At 65.8% G+C, this 17519-nt stretch overlaps 3 protein-coding genes across 5 annotated transcripts in view; 1 reads left to right on the top strand and 2 right to left on the bottom strand.

The window, feature by feature from the left end:
• Positions 1 to 440, bottom strand: part of LOC113939121 — a 30865-nt gene extending 30425 nt beyond the window's left edge. Inside the window, exon 1 of the mRNA XM_027624692.2 lies at positions 179 to 440. Within this exon, the coding sequence (XP_027480493.2) occupies positions 179 to 440 (262 nt within the window). The remainder of the gene's footprint in view (positions 1 to 178) is intronic.
• Positions 441 to 592: 152 nt separating this feature from the next.
• LLGL1 (LLGL scribble cell polarity complex component 1) lies at positions 593 to 17148 on the top strand. 2 transcript variants are annotated; one of them, XM_027625774.2, is made up of 23 exons: positions 593 to 724; positions 3807 to 3904; positions 6060 to 6141; positions 6229 to 6359; positions 7379 to 7537; positions 7617 to 7779; positions 7858 to 7993; positions 8293 to 8347; positions 8511 to 8665; positions 8739 to 8962; positions 9155 to 9222; positions 10256 to 10409; positions 10489 to 10593; positions 11188 to 11480; positions 11735 to 11882; positions 12125 to 12278; positions 13760 to 14052; positions 14490 to 14754; positions 14930 to 15044; positions 15233 to 15339; positions 15606 to 15726; positions 15887 to 15966; positions 16545 to 17148. In XM_027625774.2, exons 1-22 carry the CDS (start codon positions 644 to 646, stop codon positions 15963 to 15965), a joined length of 3186 nt encoding a protein of 1061 aa, XP_027481575.1. In that variant the 5' UTR covers positions 593 to 643; the 3' UTR covers position 15966; positions 16545 to 17148. The 2 variants fall into 2 exon arrangements, with proteins under 2 accessions (XP_027481575.1, XP_027481574.1); XM_027625773.2 differs by having other exon boundaries at positions 15227 to 15339.
• The window catches only part of FLII (FLII actin remodeling protein), a 13378-nt gene continuing 12964 nt past the window's right edge, over positions 17106 to 17519 (bottom strand). For both annotated transcript variants that reach the window (XM_027625771.2, XM_027625772.2), the window contains exon 30: positions 17106 to 17439. In XM_027625771.2, coding sequence (XP_027481572.1) covers positions 17305 to 17439 — 135 coding nt within the window. In that variant the 3' untranslated portion in view covers positions 17106 to 17304. The remainder of the gene's footprint in view (positions 17440 to 17519) is intronic.

Here is a 17519-nt window from a genome sequence, read left to right as displayed (position 1 = left end):
AAGCACGGCAGTGGAAGGTGTTCTGGCACACTGGGGAACAAAGCGGTGTCCCGTGAAACTGTAAATATAACTTGGCAATCACTGGACCATAACGTCGGTGGGGAAACTGAGGCTGAAGGGTCAGGGAGCTAGACCAGTCAGAACTCTCCTCGCCTTCGGGACAGGTCTGCCTCACTACCTGAATAAGCACGCCGCTCCTCGTTGGAGGAAGGAAAAGGCCCCTCCTCCAAGTTGGGGAACACCCGCCCGCCCCCTCCAAAGCTAGTCCCCAGTCGCCCACGCAGGAGGCCTGGCTCATGGACTACAACTCCCGGCAGGCCCCGCGGCGCAGCGCATGCTCGGCGGGAGTACTTTCGCGAGCCCGGCCGAGCCCGGGGGCCCAGTCTTCCCCCATTGTCTGGCCGGCAGGGGCGGGGCGGGCAGCGCACGGGCACACCCATTGGTCGGCCTGCACGTCAGTCGCGCTCTGCGCCCGCCCCCGTTCAGGCCCCGCCCCGCGCGCCCGCGCCCGGGCCGCCTGGCGCCCCGCCCGCGCCTCAGGACCGGCGGGGCCGCGCGGCGCATCCTGCGGGCGGCGGCGGCGGCGGCGGCGGCGGCGGCGGCGGCGGCGGCGGCGGGCGCGGCGCCGGCAGCCGGACGCAAGATGATGAAGTTTCGGTTCCGGCGGCAGGGCGCCGACCCGCAGCGCGAGAAGCTCAAGCAGGAGCTCTTCGCCTTCAACAAGGTGCGGCGGCGGCGGTTTGGACAGAGGGCGGGAGGGGGCGGGAGGGGGCGGGCCGGGGGCCCGAGCCGGGGGCTCGGGGGCCGGAGCCACGTCGGGCCCGGGGGGAGGGGGCGCCCAGCTGGGGCGCGGCGCGGGGGCCGGGCCGCGCGCCCCTCGGCGGGCCCCACTTCTCGTCTCCTCCCCTGCTCCACTCTCGGACTCTGGGTGGGTCTGGGTCCCTCGCAGACTTTCCGAGTCAGCTCCTCCGGGTCCCTGTGGGCCTCACTGGCCCTGGCTCTGCGGGTCTCTGTGTACCTGGGTCTGTGTGTCTCTCTGTCTCTGTGCGACTCTTTGCACGTCTCTGGGTCTTTGCCCCTGTCTCTGTCCGTGATCACCTCCCTATCAGCCTGTGCCTGTGTGTTTGGGGTCTGCCTCTGTCCCTGTGTGCCTCTTGCGTTCCCTTCTCTGTCTTCCTTCATCTCTTTCTGTCTCTTCATCTCTGAGTCTTTGCCTGTCTCTCCCTGCGTGTCTCTCCGCCTACATGTGTCTCTGTGCAGTCTCTGGAACTCTCACTCTGGCTCTCGCTCTCTGTCTCTTTATCTCTCTTCCTTTGGGGGCCCTCAGAGTCCCTGCTCAGCCCTTGGGGCAGCCCAGGGCCCCAGTTTGTTTTGCTTTCGCACCCAGGCCAGTGGGGAGGGGTGAGGAATGGAGGCAGATGTTGGGGGGTGGGGCTGGGAAATCCCTTCCCATGTTCCTTTCCTCCCCTCCCCTCCCCCAAGGCCCTAGGCTTTGCCTTGGGGGCTCTGACCTGCCCTGCTCTGCTGGGGGTTCCAGGCAACTACCCTTCAACTCCTGGCGCCTCAGTGTCCCTTGCTATGAAATGGGGCCACCTTTTTCCCTGCTGTGGACTCTGGCCACTGTATGGGGCCAGCTGACTTATCCTTTGGGCCAAGGTGGAGGTGGTTGCTCCTTCCTTTCTTTTCCTGGGTAGGGCAAGAGGGGCCACGGGAAAGGGGCTGCCTTCAGCTCCCTCCTTCCCCCAACCTTTGCGCTGATGTGTGGTAGATCCAGGCCCCAGCCTTTCCCTTGCTAACTTCTGGGGTGTTGCTTCTGGCCTCAGTTTTACTCTGAACCTCTGATTGCACAGTCCCTCACTGCTCTTGGGGATTAGAGTTATTATCCCCGTCATATGGGTGAGAAAATTGAGGTTCAGAGAGGGATGACGACTTGCCCAAAGTCACAGAGCACCCTGGGGCACTCTGTCCTTGCGGCCCCTTGTCGATGAGATTTGACTTGAGCCTTGAGGGGCGGGGATTTTCGGAAGGGCTGCTGTGGGCCTGAGCCAGACATGAGGAGACTCTTGTTCAGGAGAAAGCTCTGGGATGGCCGGAGCTGAAGTGGCCCCTCTGGGGCCCAGAAGGGTGGCTGGTGCCCAGGGTCTCCCAGCTGGTCCCCTGCGTGCGCTGGGTGGCTGTGAGCGGGAGCCTCTGTGAGGTTAGAGGAGAAGGGCGGTGGGGGCAGGTGAGTCAGCCAGTGAGTCGGGGTGTGGAGTGGAGACCTGAGATAGATGGTGGGGAGGCCTGGCTCCTCCTGGCTGGCCCTGGGTCGGCAGAAGCCGAGGGCTCCCTGCTCAGGAGAGTGATGGCCCATTCTGAGTGGGCAGCACTGGTGTAGTTTGGGGCAAGGGGCTTGGTCACAACAGGAGATAGGTGATCACTAGAGAACAGATATGTCCCAGATTCCCGAGTGGTGGGAAGGGTCAGGAACAAGCGTGGACTTGGGACTGTCTTGCATCCAGATCCCTGTCCTGCCTACAGCTTGCCCGTGGGCTATCCACTTTATGTCAGTTTAACAGTCCTGAGCTCCTTCTGTGTGAGGGGCCCCTTCTACGCATTGGGGACATCACGGTGACCAAGAGGGACAAACGCCTCTTCACTCGGGGTGCTGATATACTCGTGGGGGAGACAGTGAAAAGCCAAAGCGAAAGAGTGAAATGTGCCGCAGTTTGGATGATGGCCAGTGCTGGGGTTACGATAAACTATGGTGAGGGTAGGGAGTGTGGGGGACAGGGAGACTGCTAGAGCAGAGTGGTTTAGGGAGGGCTTTGAGGACGCCACTCCTGAGCTGACCCGAGTGGATGGGGAGGAGTCCTCCTTGAGCAATGCTGGGTGAAGCACGTTTCAGTTAAAGGGACAGATCTAGATGCAAAGGCCCTGAGGCAGGAGCCTGCCTAGTAAATTGGAGGAGAGCAGAAGGCCACTGGGCCTGGAGTCGAGTAAGCTGGGGCAGAGAGGGAGCAGGAGGGCAGAGAGGGGCCAGGTGGTGAGGTGGGAGCTCCGAGAGGGCCCTGAGCAGAGGATGGGACCGGCTAGGCCTGGGCAGCTCTAGTATGGGCACGGCGGGGCTGGTGCGAAACGGACGCTGTCCCCGCCCACCCCCCCCAGCCAAATGGGCGGCTCTGTCCTCAGGTGGGCTCACCGCCCCTAGTGCCCACATGGGAAACTGAGGCTTGGAGAATGTTGTGATCAGCCTGAGTCCAAGCAGGCTGCACTGAGGGCTCAGTCCCTGCCGGGACTGGTTGAAGCAGGAGGGAGGCTGCGGCAAGAGGCCCGGGACCAGGGTTTCTTTTGAAATGTGTGTCTTGCAGAGGCACTGGGTCAGGAGATGCTGGGCCCACTTGTGGCGTCCCGCGTTGGTGTGGGGGATGGGGCGGGAGCCCCTCCAGGCCGGCCTCTGGGGATGAGTAGGAGTTCCGTGGTGGATGTGGGAAAATGGACGAAAGCACGAGCCGGTGGAAGGAAGGAGCGAGAACCTGGCAAGCAGGGGTCTGCCCTGGGACTGGCCCTGCCAGGAGGAGAGGCCCTGGGGGAGCGGGAGGGTCAAGAGCCTCCATCGAGCTGATCCTGGGTGTTGCCCTCCGATCTCCACGTGGGGCCTGTGGGGGCGTGCCATGCCCTTCCCGGGATCTCAGACAGCATGGCACCTCACCTCCAGGAGTGGGGTCGACTTCTGTGCCTGCACTCGTCTGGAGGCTGCCCTGGGGTAGGTCTCAGGTGGGCCGGGGACCGCGCGTTGCTGCCAGTGCCCTCCCCTTCCCCCACAGACTGTGGAGCATGGCTTCCCCAACCAGCCCAGCGCCCTGGCCTTCGACCCGGAGCTTCGCATCATGGCCATCGGCACCAGGTCTGGGGCCGTCAAGATGTATCCTTTGTGAACCGAGGCGTTCGGGGCCCGTCGGGACGTCCTGCTCGCAGCACTCCCAACCCCCCACCCCCCACCCCTGCCCCCTGTGCGGGCTCTTTGGGCCCGGCCCGGCCCGGGAGGCCACCGTCGGTGCCCCGGTCCTGGTGGAGGTTGGTGCGGCCTCCTGCCCCGGAGACTCCTTACAGAAATGGTTGTGGGGGAGGGGTCAGCTTGCAGTGGTCACAGCTGTCCCTCGCTGCATTTCAGCCAGCCAGTTACCTAGGCGACCCTGCCACCGTTCCAGCAACTGACCGGGGACATGGGGCCGGGAGGCTGGCCAGGCGCGGTACCCAGCGAGGGTGGTGAGTGGGCCAGGGTCGGCCAGCGGGCCTTGCCCTGGTGACCAGGCACACACGAGTGTGTGAATGTGAAGACACATGTGCTTGGCCGAGGGGCCGGGGGCCGTGCCAGGCTCAGCATGGTGAGTGCGGCGCGGCCCCCACCTGGATGCTGGTGGCTGCACAATGGGCCGTGTGAGCCGCACAAAGCGGGCATTTTCCTGCCAGCGCGGGGTGGGGGTGGGGTGGGGGCAAGCAGACAGCTGAATGCCTCCCTGCCTGCCACGGAGAACCCCACCCCTCCTGCTCTCCCTGAAGCCCCTTGGGTGGGGAAACCGAGGTGGAGGGCCCAGTGGAGGCTGCCCACCCCCACCCCTGCTCCCGTGATCCTCTGGCTTCTTAGTACCCTCACTGGGACGTTGGTTGGCAGAAAAATGAGTCAATGCCTGGAAAGGGGCGGGGTGGGCATGGGGGTCTTCCCACCCCAGGGCCGGGTGGCCAGGCAGGGGTGGGCGTCTGGGCCTGTGGCTTGTGAGTCTGCCTTCTCTAAGGAGCGTGGCTGGGCTGGGGTGCCCCTCCTCTCCCATGGGCTCCCGGGGCACCGTGGGGCAGGGATTGGGGTGGGGAGGGGACAGTAGCTGGTCCCCCTGCCCTGAACCCCCCCCCACAGGCCCTGGGGGCAGTTGCACTTCCTGGCCTGCTCCCGCCCCTTGGGGTGCCGTCCTGCCCCACATGTATATCGTGTTCCTGCAGCCCCTTGCTCAGTGCCCTGCGCCGTGCGACTCCGGTAGCCACTTTCTTGTGCACGGGCTCCGCATGCTCACAAAGAACCTGATACACTGGCGAGGAGACAGCCCCGGAGGAGGCGGCTGGGGCCCTCCTCTTTCTCCTCGTTCCTTCCCCCGAACTACCCTAGCCCGGCACCCTGGGTTGGGAAACTGAGGCTGGCCACGGAAGCCACCCCTCCCCCTCAAGGGCAGCCCGTCTCCTTGGCAACCCTGGTTCCCGCCCAGCAGCTCCTGCCCTCTCTTTTGTCCCCTCTTCTGTGTTCTCCTGGTTCCTGCAGGGAATCCCAGCTCTAGCTCCAAAGCAACGGGCTCCTGTGTTGTTGCTGGGCAACGCTGACCCCTCCCTGGCCCTCCCTCCTGGGGCCCCCTGTCCGACCCCCGTTGAACCTGGAGCTGCTGTGCCTCTGGCACTGACCCCAGGCACTTAAGGCAGCTCACCCAACCTTCCCAAACCTCTGTGCATTGTCTGTGAAATGGGCCGGCTGGGGCCTCTCCCCGCGCAGTGGGGGGCCGCTGGCTGCCGGCCCAAGGGGGAGGTTGGTTTCCTTGCCCGCAGCTGGAGGTCGGTCTGCGGCTGTGGGAAGAGGCAGCCTGGGCTCTCCTCTGCCCCAGGCTTCCGTGCCCAGGCCCGGCCTGGCCTCGCTGCCAGTGTGATCCCAACCTGCGGGGCCCAGCTCTTACGTACACGGACGCACGCTGAGGCTGACAGAATGGGCCCGTGGCCACGTGCCAGGACTGGGCCAAGTGTGCTGGGCGAGTTTGTATTCTCACTTGCCCTGCATCAGCCCTACAAGGAGGGGGTGAGACTCACTAGCCCATCTTACAGATGAGGAAGTAAAGGTCATACAACAGCACCAACTTGCAGGAGCAGAGCGAAGCCTGCACTCCGAGCCTGGGGATATTTTGGGGGGGTACAGGACAGTGCTTCTTCGAGGAGGGCTGTTCCTCCTTGGACCTTAAAGGGCAGGCCTGGCTGGGGCCCGTTGGAAGGGTTCTCGGAAAGGAGGATCTCCCGTGCCTGCTTCTGCCCTTGACCTTTCTATGTAGCTACGGTGCACCTGGTGTGGAGTTCACTGGCCTGCACCGAGACACGGCCACTGTCACCCAGATGCACTTCCTGCCCGGCCAGGTGAGCCTCTCCCCTCCCCGGCTCCCCCGGCCCCCACGCCCTGCCCGGCCCGGACCCGCCCAGTCTCTGTCTCTGCTCATCCACCAGGGCCGCCTCCTGACCCTGTTGGACGACAGCAGCCTGCACCTCTGGGAGATTGTCCACCACAACGGCTGCGCCCATCTGGAGGAGGCACTCAACTTCCAGCCACCGAGTCGGCCGGGCTTTGACGGGGCCGGGTACTGGAGGACTTGTCCGGGGAAAAGCGGCTGGGCCTGGGGCAGGGGGAGCCTGGTGGAGGTGGTGGGAGACAGTTTTGCCAAGGCACTGTGGGCATGGGACCCCTGCTCCGGGGTTCAGGGTGGCAGAGTCCACCGAGCTATGCCCGGGTCCTGGAGAGATGTGCCATGTGGATTTTGCGGGTGTTAAATAGGGGGTTCTGGCCGAGTCTGAGCTGAGCAGGCAGTGTCCATGCTCTAGCGACGACTAGGGCCTTTCACGGTTGGGGGTGGGGGGCAGCGGGCCATAAAGTGCATGGATGAAAGGGCAGGTTTGGGGGCAAGGAGGGTCCCACCAGGCTGTGTGAGGTGCCAGCAGCACGCTCTGGGGGGCAACGGAGTGGGCCTGGATCCCCGGTGAGGGTGTAATGGGCCTCTTGGTCCCTGGCCCTGCTGGCCCTTCCCGAAACGGTCAGAGTGGGCAAGTCCTTCACCCTTCAGGGTTCCTGTAGTGCCTCAGTGGGAGGCTTGTCCTGTTCCTGCTGGTGGCTGGGTGATACCCCCACACATCCAGCCCTCACCCAGGGGTGGACTCCCCCAGGGGTGGTCTCCCATATTCTGCAGGCAGGGTCAGTCTGGGGCACCTCCTGCAAAGTCAGGGAGCCATCCATGGGCTGGTGACTGGGGTTCCCGCGTTGGGCTCAGGAGGGTCGTGTGTGTCCTGGAGGCCTTGGTCCTGGCCCAGGCGCTGGCCTGGCTCCTGCCTTCCCCTCCTAGTGAGTGGGAGGGGCTCGGGAGCCTGTCTCCAAGACCTGGGGAGCCTATTTTTATCCCTCTCCTTCCCAACATCCTGATGAATAATTGAGTGAGCTAATTACAATGCCCGTAGCCGCCACTGTCGCCTTCCCGGCACGCCAGCCCACTCGATAATTGGGCCTCTGTGAGCGCAGAGGGGCCGGTAGCAGCCCAGCCCCCTCCACACCCCTCCTCAGCAGGTGTACGGGCTTGCGCCCTCACCTGCCTCCCCTCGTTCTGTGCAGTGGCCCGCTCAGCCTTGCCCGTGTCACGGTGGTCCTGCTGGTGGCAGCTGGTGACATGGCAGCCCTGGGCACCGAGGGCGGCAGCATCTTCTTCCTGGATGTTCCCACCTTAACACTGCTCGAGGGGCAGACTCTTGCCCCGGACGAGGTTCTGCGAAGGTGAGAGGCAGGCGGACCTCCTGGCAGCCAGTCTGTGCCTGGGTGGTGCCCCCGCCAGCTCACACGTGCCCCTCCGCAGCGTGCCGGACGACTACCGGTGTGGGAAGGCGCTGGGCCCCGTGGAGTCACTCCAGGGACACCTGCGGGACCCCACCAAGATCCTCATCGGCTACAGCCGGGGCCTTCTGGTCATCTGGAACCAGGCGGCGCAGTGTGCAGACCGTGTCTTCCTGGGCAACCAGGTACGTGGGGGAGGTCGGCTCCCGCCGCCGAGGCCCGCGCCTGCGGCCCTGCTCACACTCAGCCGCTCTGGCCTGCAGCAGCTGGAGAGCCTGTGCTGGGAACGCAGCGGCAGCACGCTGGTCAGCTCCCACAGTGACGGCAGCTACGCAGTCTGGGCGGCCGATGCCGGCCACTCCCCAATGACCCAGCCCACGGCAGCCACCACGCCGTATGGTGAGTGCCGGCAGGCCGCCTGAGCATGGGGGGGACCAGTGACCCGAAGCTCAGGCACGTGGGGCCGCCTGGCCTTGGGAGGGGTGTCTGGGAGGACCTGTGCCGAGCGCAGTCCTCCAAGGTGAGACCGCTGTGGGGTGGGGGTCGGTGGGGCAGTGGGCCTTCCCCTCGGGGAGTCCGGAAGCAGCTGCGAGGTGGGGAGTGATGGCAGAATAGGAACGGGAGAAGCTTGGAGAAATGATCTGGGGCCCCTCTGGTCCCGGCGAGCGAGTGAGCCCGACACTGTCCCACCCCTCCAGGCCCCTTCCCCTGCAAAGCCATTAACAAGATTCTGTGGCGAAACTGTGAATCTGGGTAGGTGGGGAGCCGGTTCTCCGATGTGGGTCGGGGGCTGTGTCTGCAGCGGGGAGGGCGGTGGGCTCTGGGGCACAGGGGTGGCCTGCATCGCTCTCCCTGGGTTGGGCAGTGCACACCTGGGGCCCAGGTGGCTCACGTGGCTCCCTCGCCGGCCCTGCAGGGACCACTTCATCATCTTCAGTGGCGGCATGCCCCGTGCCAGCTACGGCGACCGCCATTGTGTGAGTGTGCTCCGGGCCGACACCCTGGTGACGCTGGACTTCACCTCCCGCATCATCGACTTCTTCACGGTGCACAGCACTCGGCCCGAGGACGGTGTGTGCCCTGCCTTCCCCGCCCCGTGCCCCGTGCCCCCTGCCGCTGGGCTCACCCAGCCCTGGTCCCACAGAGTTCGACGAGCCCCAGGCCCTGGCAGTGCTGCTCGAGGAGGAGCTGGTGGTGCTTGACCTGCAGACGCCCGGCTGGCCTGCCGTGCCCGCTCCGTACCTGGCCCCACTGCACTCGTCTGCTATCACCTGCTCCGCACACGTCGCCAACGTCCCCGCCAAGCTGTGGGCCCGCATCGTGAGCGCTGGCGAGCAGCAGAGCCCGCAGCCTGCCTCCAGCGCCTTGGTATGTGCCCAGGCCCCCGCCGCGGGGCTGGTGTTTGGGGAGGGAGGGTGTTCCGGGCCCGTGCGGGGGAATGTGGCAGACATCCATAAGGGGACTCAGAGGCAGTTCGTTTGGGCCCTGGGTGCCAAGCCCAGGGAGAGAAGGCATTTGTCCTGACCTTCCACATCCCGTATGTCTGCCCCCCTCTCCCAGAGCTGGCCCATCACGGGGGGCCGGAACCTGGCCCAGGAGCCATCGCAGCGGGGGCTGCTGCTGACCGGGTAGGCACACACGTGTGTTCGGTGGCCGAGCACAGGTGTGACGTGTGTATGCGTGTGTATGTGGGCAGATGGGGCCTGGTACAGCCCCCGCAGGTGCGGGAGAGCCTGTCCAGGGCCTGATGGCTGCTGACCTGCCTGATGAGTCAGGCCCCACCGCTGGTGGGACCAGGCCATCCCCTCTCCTGCAGGGTGGATTGGGATGAAGCCTCCCTAGGCCCTGGTTTAATGCCCCGCCCTGCCCTGCCTTTCGGTCTGGCACTGAGCTCCACCCACCCAGCCTGCCCTGGGACCGGAAAATCTGGGCTGGCCCACGCCGATCTGCCCTGGGCAGGTGCTAGAGAGCCCAGCCTGGGCCTGGCGGGCGCTGACGTGCCCAGTGACTCAGGCCCCAACTTCCTGCCCTGCCCCTGCCGCCCGCCTGTGCTGGGACCCTCGGGCCTCTGGCTCCAGGGTCCCCTTCCCTGCCGGAGAACTCCTAATCGTGGCTTTGGAAGTGTCCCAACCAGCCCCAGAGACCCAGGCACCTTTTCACACCCTGGCTCTGGGCTCGCACCACTGCGCAGAGGCCTCTGACCTGGGCCCCTGCAGCTGTGTCCTGAGGCTGCACCCCAGATTTGTCTGCTCCTGCCCCCTGCTTCCTCCCAGCCTCCCCCGGCTTCCTGCTGCTCTGCCTGCATGGCTGCCTCATGGCCCAGCTGATCCTTCTGCTCTGTGCTAACCCCGATCACTTCTCCGGACGCGCCTGTAGTCCTCTCTCTCCTGCATTATCCGCTCTGCTGCTCGTCACACTGGTGATTATTTCCACACCTTTTCACCCTGTTGGAGAGGCCTAGGTGCGTGGGGTTTGGCATACAGTAGGCGCTCAGTATGTGTTTGCTCTCTACAGTAGATGTCTCCCGTTTGCTGCGTGCAGTGCGAGTCTGGTCAGTGCTCGGCATCTACAGTAGGTGCTCCGTGAGTGGTCACTGGCTGAGTGGCCGGGGAGATGCAGGGGGACCCGGGGCAGGCCTGACGTCGCCTTCCTTCCCCGCAGCCATGAGGACGGCACCGTGCGGTTCTGGGATGCCTCTGGCGTGGCCCTGCGGCCGCTGTACAAGCTCAGCACGGCTGGCCTCTTCCAGACAGACTGCGAGCACGCCGACAGCCTGGCCCAGGCCGCCGAGGATGACTGGCCCCCCTTTCGCAAGGTGGGCCCCTCTCCCCGAGCCCTGGGGACCTGGTCCCAGCCCTGCGGCGAGTCCTCACTCCATCTTGCCCATTCCCCAGGTGGGCTGCTTCGACCCCTACAGTGACGACCCTCGGCTTGGGGTGCAGAAGGTGGCACTGTGCAAGTACACGGCCCAGATGGTGGTGGCTGGCACCGCAGGCCAGGTGAGGCGGAGCTGCCCTCCGGGTTGCGGTCTCCGAGGGCTTCCTGGAGGAAGTGGGTCTGAGCTAGAGTGGGGCTCCAGGTGGGCATGGCTGCGGTGAGGCCAGCCAGGGGGGTGGAACCCGCTGGGGGCCTTGAGTCTGGATGCTGGCCCCTAGGGAACCACGGAGGGTTGGGACCGGCGGTGCTCGGTCGCTGCAGCGGCCCCGGCACTCAAGCGGCATATCTGTGCTCCGTGGGGACTTCCTGTTAAACCGGAGACCAGCTAGTGGGGAGGATTTTGCTCCAAAGGCCGGTGGCACCCATGTGGCATACACAGGGTGCTCAGTGTGTGTTTATGACTGAGTGGAGACCGGCTTGTGGGGGGTGGGATATTTGGCTCCTAGAAGGCAAGGCAGTGGATCTTGGTCACCACTGTGTTCCCCCGTGCTCAGTGAAGGCCTTGGTACACAGTAGGCATTCAGTAAGTGCTTATTAAGTAGACAAAACTAGAGACAATACCGGGAGCACCGTGGCAGGGGCTTTGCAGGCTCCCGACGGGGCCAGTCCCATCCTCCTCCATGCTGACCCCTGCCCCACCCCGGCTGTGGGCTCAGGTGCTGGTGCTGGAGCTAAGTGACGTGCCCTCGGAGCAGGCGGTCAGTGTGGCCAGCGTGGACCTCCTCCAGGACCGAGAGGGCTTCACGTGGAAGGGCCATGAGCGGCTGAGTCCGCGCACGGGGCCGCTGCCATGGCCTGCTGGCTTCCAGCCCCGAGTGCTGGTTCAGTGCCTGCCACCAGCTGCCGTCACCGCTGTCACGCTCCACGCCGAGTGGAGCCTCGTGGCCTTTGGCACCAGTCACGGCTTCGGCCTGTTCGACTATCAGCGCAGGAGCCCGGTGCTGGCCAGGTGTGTTGGGGAGTGGGCCGGCCCGGAGCCCAGGGAGGCAGGCGGGATTCCTGCATTTCCCGCCCCTACCTCCCGGGCCTCGGTTTCCCCTTCTGAGATCTGACCTGGCGAAGGTAGGGTGACCTGAAAGCCCCCAGCTGCTGGATTGGCGCGGCAGCTTCACTGGGCCTCCGGTCCTGAGCCCCGGGGCCAGCGGGAGCAGGGGGCCGCTCCGGGAGTCTGCGGTGGCACAGCTGTCGTCTGCTGGCCCGCAGGTGCACGCTTCACCCCAACGACTCCCTGGCCATGGAGGGGCCGCTGTCCCGGGTGAAGTCCCTCAAGAAGTCTCTGCGCCAGTCTTTCAGGCGCATCCGCAAGAGCCGAGTCTCGGGCAAGAAGCGGGCCACTAATGCCGCCAGCAAGGTGAGCTGGGACTGGGCCGCCTGAGTGCCGCCTGTCTGCCTCTCTGGGCCGGGCCTAGCAACGGAGCCCACCCTGGCCTCGGCCTCGGACCCCAAGCCCGGTGTCTGCTCACCGCAGTCGCCCCGGCCAGGATGATCAGGGCGGGCCAGGGAGGGTGCTGGGCTGTTGGGCGCCAGGCTGGGCGGGGGCGGCACCGGCAGGGTGCGGGGAAGGCGGCGTCCTGGAAGCTGCTGCCCCTCCAGTTGCAGGAGGCCAACGCGCAGCTGGCTGAGCAGGCCTGCCCCCACGACGTGGACATGACCCCGGTGCAGCGCCGCATCGAGCCACGCTCCGCCGACGACTCCCTCTCCGGCGTCGTCCGCTGCCTCTACTTCGCCGACACGTTCCTTCGAGATGGTGAGACCTGGGGCACGGGCCAGGGAGTTGGGCCTCAGTTGGCCATCTAGGCCATGGGGGAGGGGGCGGGACCGCGCCTTCCGGGAGGTGGGGAAGCCTACTGCATGCCGGACGAGCTGCTCCCCCGAACGGTCCCCTCCTGGAATTCCCGCCTGTGTATGGGGTTGGTGAGTGAGCCAGGCCGGCCTCTGAGGCCTGAACGGGGAGAAGAGAGCCCAAGATCTAGGGGAGGAGGGTGCGGGGGTCGGCCAGTGCTGACAGCTGTGGTGGCACGTGTCTGGGAGGCTGCTGGGCGGCGGGGGGGTGGGGGGGGGGCCGGGAGCGTCCTCTACAGGGTGACGCGGTTGGCTTTCGGGACTGCTTCACGGATTGATTTGTAACTCGTGTAATGGAGAATTTCAACCGTACACAGAACTAGAGAGGAGTCCGGTCACCCCGACATCCAACCTGGTGCTACCAGCCATCTGCGGCTGCCACACCCATCCCCACCCCACACTCGTTTAAGTGAGGACTTATGTGTGTGTCCAACGGGTGTAACCCACAGCTGGGGTCCCCGCATCACACCCCGTGGAACCGATGCTGGTCCCAGTCACACTTGGTTCATGGGGCCTTTCTCCACTCGTTTCAAAATCGCCTTCTCTAGTTGATGTCGGGGTCAGCACCTAGTCGGGCTGCGCTTGGCATCTCACTGAGGCGACTTCCGGTCCCCGAGTCTGAGAGGGGAGCACCCCCCCGGTGTCATTTATATGTCGGGGATCCTCTGTCCGGTGGGTCTTCTCAGCATCTGGACATGGTAGCCCCCGTGGCCTTTCCCGTGTTCCTCTGTCCCCATGAGAAGGCTGATGGGGCGCGGCTTCCCAGCTGCTGGGTGTCATGGGTCGGGGCAGCGTGTCGAGTCGCTGACTTTTCCCTGGGGTTTGGCTCCCCCTGACGGTTGCTGCTGAGCCACCCGTTCATCAAGGGCACACAGCAGTGACTGCGGGCTCCTGCGGGCTCCTGCGGGCTCCCGCGCGCATTCAGCTCCGATTCTGCACGGAGGGACCGTCCCCAGAGTTTCAGCTCACACGGGGAAAGCTGGCCAGACGGTGGCCCCGGGGGCCTCGGTTCCTTTCTGCCCAGGCCCGAGGGCTCCGCGTGTGGCTTTGAGGCAGAAAGCGCCCCGAAGCGGGTGGGCCATGGCCTGCCGGAGCACGTCTGCAGGCTGAGGGTGGTTGTGAGGCTGTCGGTAGGCCTCGGGGGCCGGGGGTGCGGCGGGACGGGGTTGGAGAGGTCCGGGCGTAGTCGGGGTGCCTGTTGACGTCTTCGAGGCCATTCCCACGCTGCAGGGGGGCTGTATCCCAGGCCCCGCGTTTTGTCAGCAGTGTAGAGAAGGGGCCTCGGCCCCCCCCCCCCCCCCCCGGGGAGGCAGACAGGAGAGAAGCGGTGCTGGGGCCTCGGGAGAGGAGGGCAGGAGCCCGCCTCACCGGCCCGTCGTTCCACAGCGGCCCACCACGGACCCACCATGTGGGCAGGCACCAACTCGGGCTCTGTGTTCGCCTATGCGCTGGAAGTGCCGCCGGCGGCGGGCGGCGAGAAGCGGCCCGAGCGGGCAGTGGAGGCCGTGCTGGGCAAGGAGGTGCAGCTGATGCACCGCGCGCCCGTGGTGGCCATCGCCGTGCTGGATGGGCGCGGCCGCCCGCTGCCCGAGCCCTACGAGGCCTCCCGGGACCTGGCCCAGGCCCCCGACATGCAGGGCGGCCACGCCGTGCTCATCGCGTCTGAGGAGCAGTTCAAGGTAAGCGCCGTGGAGACCCTCCAGGCTCCCGCCCACACACCGCTGGACCCTCTAGAAACTGCCCTCCCCGTCCCTCCGCCCCCCCCCCCCCGCCCCAAGACACCCCTTAGCTAGCACAGAGGCTCCCTTGGCTGGCCGCAGCCCCTCAGGACCTTCCCGCCTCCCTGAGTCCCCGCCAGGACGCTCTGAGTGCTCCTCGGGGCTCTGCCGGCGGGGGGTCGTGATCCGAGTGGATCTACCTTGACGCTTACCGCCCGGTGTGGCTGGTTTGGCTGCAGATGGCGGGGCCCCGGGTGGTTTCCGGGAGCGGCGTGAAGCCTGCGTGCAGTGTGAGGAGAGGGCAGCTTGCAGGGGGCGGGTGGGTGCCTGGGCAGAGGCAGCCCTGTGGCCAGGGGTGACAGGCCCTGCTCACCGGCCACCCGCCCGCCCGCCGCCAGGTATTCACGCTACCTAAGGTGAGTGCCAAAACCAAGTTCAAGCTGACGGCCCATGAGGGCTGCCGCGTGCGCAAAGTGGCACTTGCCACATTTGCCAGCGTGGCCTGTGAGGACTACGCGGAGACCTGCCTGGCCTGCCTCACCAACCTGGGCGACGTGCACGTGTTCTCGGTGCCTGGTCTGCGGCCCCAGGTGCATTACTCCTGCATCCGGAAGGAGGACATCAGTGGCATCGCTTCCTGCGTCTTCACGCGCCACGGCCAGGGTAAGGGGAAGGCTTTCTGGGCCGGGCGGCCTGAGTGCGGCTGGGAGGGTCGCTGGGGAGTGGCGGCAGAGGGGGGATCCCGGGGCCGGGGTGGGGGGGGGGGCAGGCCCCTGGGGGGGGCTGTGGTCGGAAGTCCCGCCCCTGACCGCACCCCGCTCCTCGCCTGCCCACCCAGGTTTTTACCTGATTTCTCCGTCGGAGTTTGAACGCTTCTCTCTGAGCGCCCGGAACATCACAGAGCCGCTCTGCTCTCTGGACATCAGCTGGCCCCGAGATACGACTCGCGCCAGGTGCATGGAGGGCCCAGCCCAGGAGGCCTGTCACCACAGCTGGTCTCATCCCCGTGCCCTGATTCTGCACGGAACAAGGGTGGCCCTCCGTGGTGGCACCCCTCTCTGGTCCTGGGGCCCGGGAGAGGGAGGGCAGGGTCTGGCACTCCCGGGGCCCCCCCATCACGGCTCCGTCTCTGCAGCTGCAGGCTCCGAGAATCACCCAAGTTGAGCCAGGCTAATGGGACTCCGGGCATCGTCCTGGCCTCACGGAGCCGTGATGGAAGCCCCGATCCTGGCCGCAGCAAGGGAGCCGGTAAGGGGGACTGAGTGGGAAATGAAGGTGGCAGGACCCCCGTCCCCACAGCTCAGGCAGGCCTCTGTGGGAGGCGGCAGCCTGGCTGCGGCTGGAAGCCCAGGGTGGAGCAGGCCGGGCAGGAGAGGGCTGGAGGTCAGCCTGCGGTCCCAAGTCTCACTGTGGGCTGGGGCTGGGGCTGGGTCCTCAGGTCCCCAGGGGTGGAAGGTGGAGGGCCACGGGTGCCCAGGGCCCCAGGCACAGGCCTGATCCCTTCCTCCCTGCAGACACCCCAGAGCCGCCTGAGGCCATGCTCTCGCCCATGTCCGTTGACTCGGCCACCAGTGCGGACACCACCCTGGACACGACGGGGGACGTCACAGTGGAGGATGTGAAGGATTTCCTGGGGTGAGGCAGGTGGGCGGGCGGGTCCACGTTGGGAGGGCCTCCCCTGGCTCCCCAGCCTCCCTCGCGCACCCTTCGGCCTCCCTTCTGTCGGAGCTGGGCACGGAGGCCCGAGGAACGGCCGGGTCCCAGGCTCTTCTGATCACCGCCCCCCTCCCCCCAGCTCTTCGGAGGAATCTGAGAAGAACCTGAGGAACCTGGCGGAAGACGAGGCTCGAGCCTGCGCCATCCTGATCAAATGAGGTGCTGCAGGCTCAGGGCCCTGGCTCTACCTGCTCCTTACCGTTTGACAGCCCTGATTTTCATACCGGGGTCTTAGAAAAACACGGCCGGCCTGTCAGCCCCTGGATGTCGCAGGTGGTGTTTGGAACCGGGCCAGAGCAAACCACTTCGGAGCGGTGGCAGCTGGGGGCTCGGGGGCTGGTTCGGCCAGCCCATTTTGCGGCTGAGATTTCCCCAGGCTCACGTGGTCGGGTTAGGCCCGGCCTAGAGCCCGGGGAGCGGGTCCTGGATCTGGGGTCCACATCTGGGACCCATAGGTCTGCCCCACCTATTGGCTGCCTGGTGCTCCCACCCACACAGCCTGGCCTTGTGCCCCAGCTCCCTCCTCCTCTGTTGTTGGGGTCACCGCTGCCAACCCTCGCCTCAGTGGGCCGAACGTGGGCTGCGCTCAGGCTCAGCAAGCCCCCCCTCCGGCCGTCACTGCAGGACCCTTGCTGCTGAGTGGGTGGGGAGGCAGCGTGGTGGCCCCCTGCACCGAGGCCATCTGCCCCTCCGGGCCTCCCTGGCTTTCTCTGATCCCTCTTCTCTTCTTTTACCAGGAAGGCCAAAACTGTTTGGCTACCGACTGCCCTGCTCAGAGCTGGGATCCAGGAAGGACCCCCTGGCCCCTTCGCACAGACCCACACCTGCTCACCTGTGGTCTCCAGCTGGGGCCGGGACGGCGCTGTGGGCCTGGGGCAGACTCGCAGCGGCCCCTCCTCTGGGCCGCTGGTGACCTGGGGGCCAGGTGCCACGGGGAGAAGAAGCTGGGGCTGGCAAGCCCCCGCCACCTCCCACTCCACACACCGTCCTTCCCCATTCCCTTTGCAAAGAATATTTTTCTAACGCCTGTGCCAGGCTGGACAGGCATTTCTAAAACTATTTTGGTACTTGCTCCTGGGCCAGCACCCACCCCCACCCCCCAGTCTGTGCACGAGTGCACGTGTGTGTGCGTATGTGACGGGTCCAGTCAGGAGTGTGCGTGTGTGCGTGTGTGTGCGCACGTGTGCGCGTGTTGGGAGGAGGGCCGGTCAGGTTGGGTTTTCCTGTAGATTGTACCTTGGGGGTTTTTTCCTGTTATTTTGTTAAGATTAGCGCTGTTTTAATATTAAAAATACTGATTTTTAATATTGAAAATAAAAGCATTTAATATCTCTTAAAAGGCAACCACGCTGCTTTGTCTCCAGTAGGGAGGGGGCGTCACGCGGGAGCTCCCACCGGAGGGACTCCGGCTGCCCAGAGCCCGGTGCTGCTGGGGACTGGGGACTGCGGCGCGGGGCGGGGGGGGGGAGGGGGGTGCTGCAGGCAGGGGACGCCGCCCTAGGCCAGAGCCTTGCGGAAGGTGCTCCAGGCGTGGAAGCAGCGGGTGAAGGCGTGCTGCTCGTTGCCCTTGCGGACCAGGCGCAGGCGGCGCGGCTGCTCGTGCTCTTTGGATCGCATGTGCTGGATGTACACCTGGTGGCCGACGGGTCAGGGTGTGAGCTGTGGGTGGTCCTCGTGGCCCACCCCCCCACCCCGGCCCGGCCCGGCCTTGG

Source organism: Zalophus californianus, chromosome 16, assembly GCF_009762305.2.
Source record: "Zalophus californianus isolate mZalCal1 chromosome 16, mZalCal1.pri.v2, whole genome shotgun sequence".
Lineage (NCBI taxonomy): Eukaryota > Metazoa > Chordata > Mammalia > Carnivora > Otariidae > Zalophus > Zalophus californianus.
This window is presented reverse-complemented; position numbering and strand designations above follow the sequence as displayed.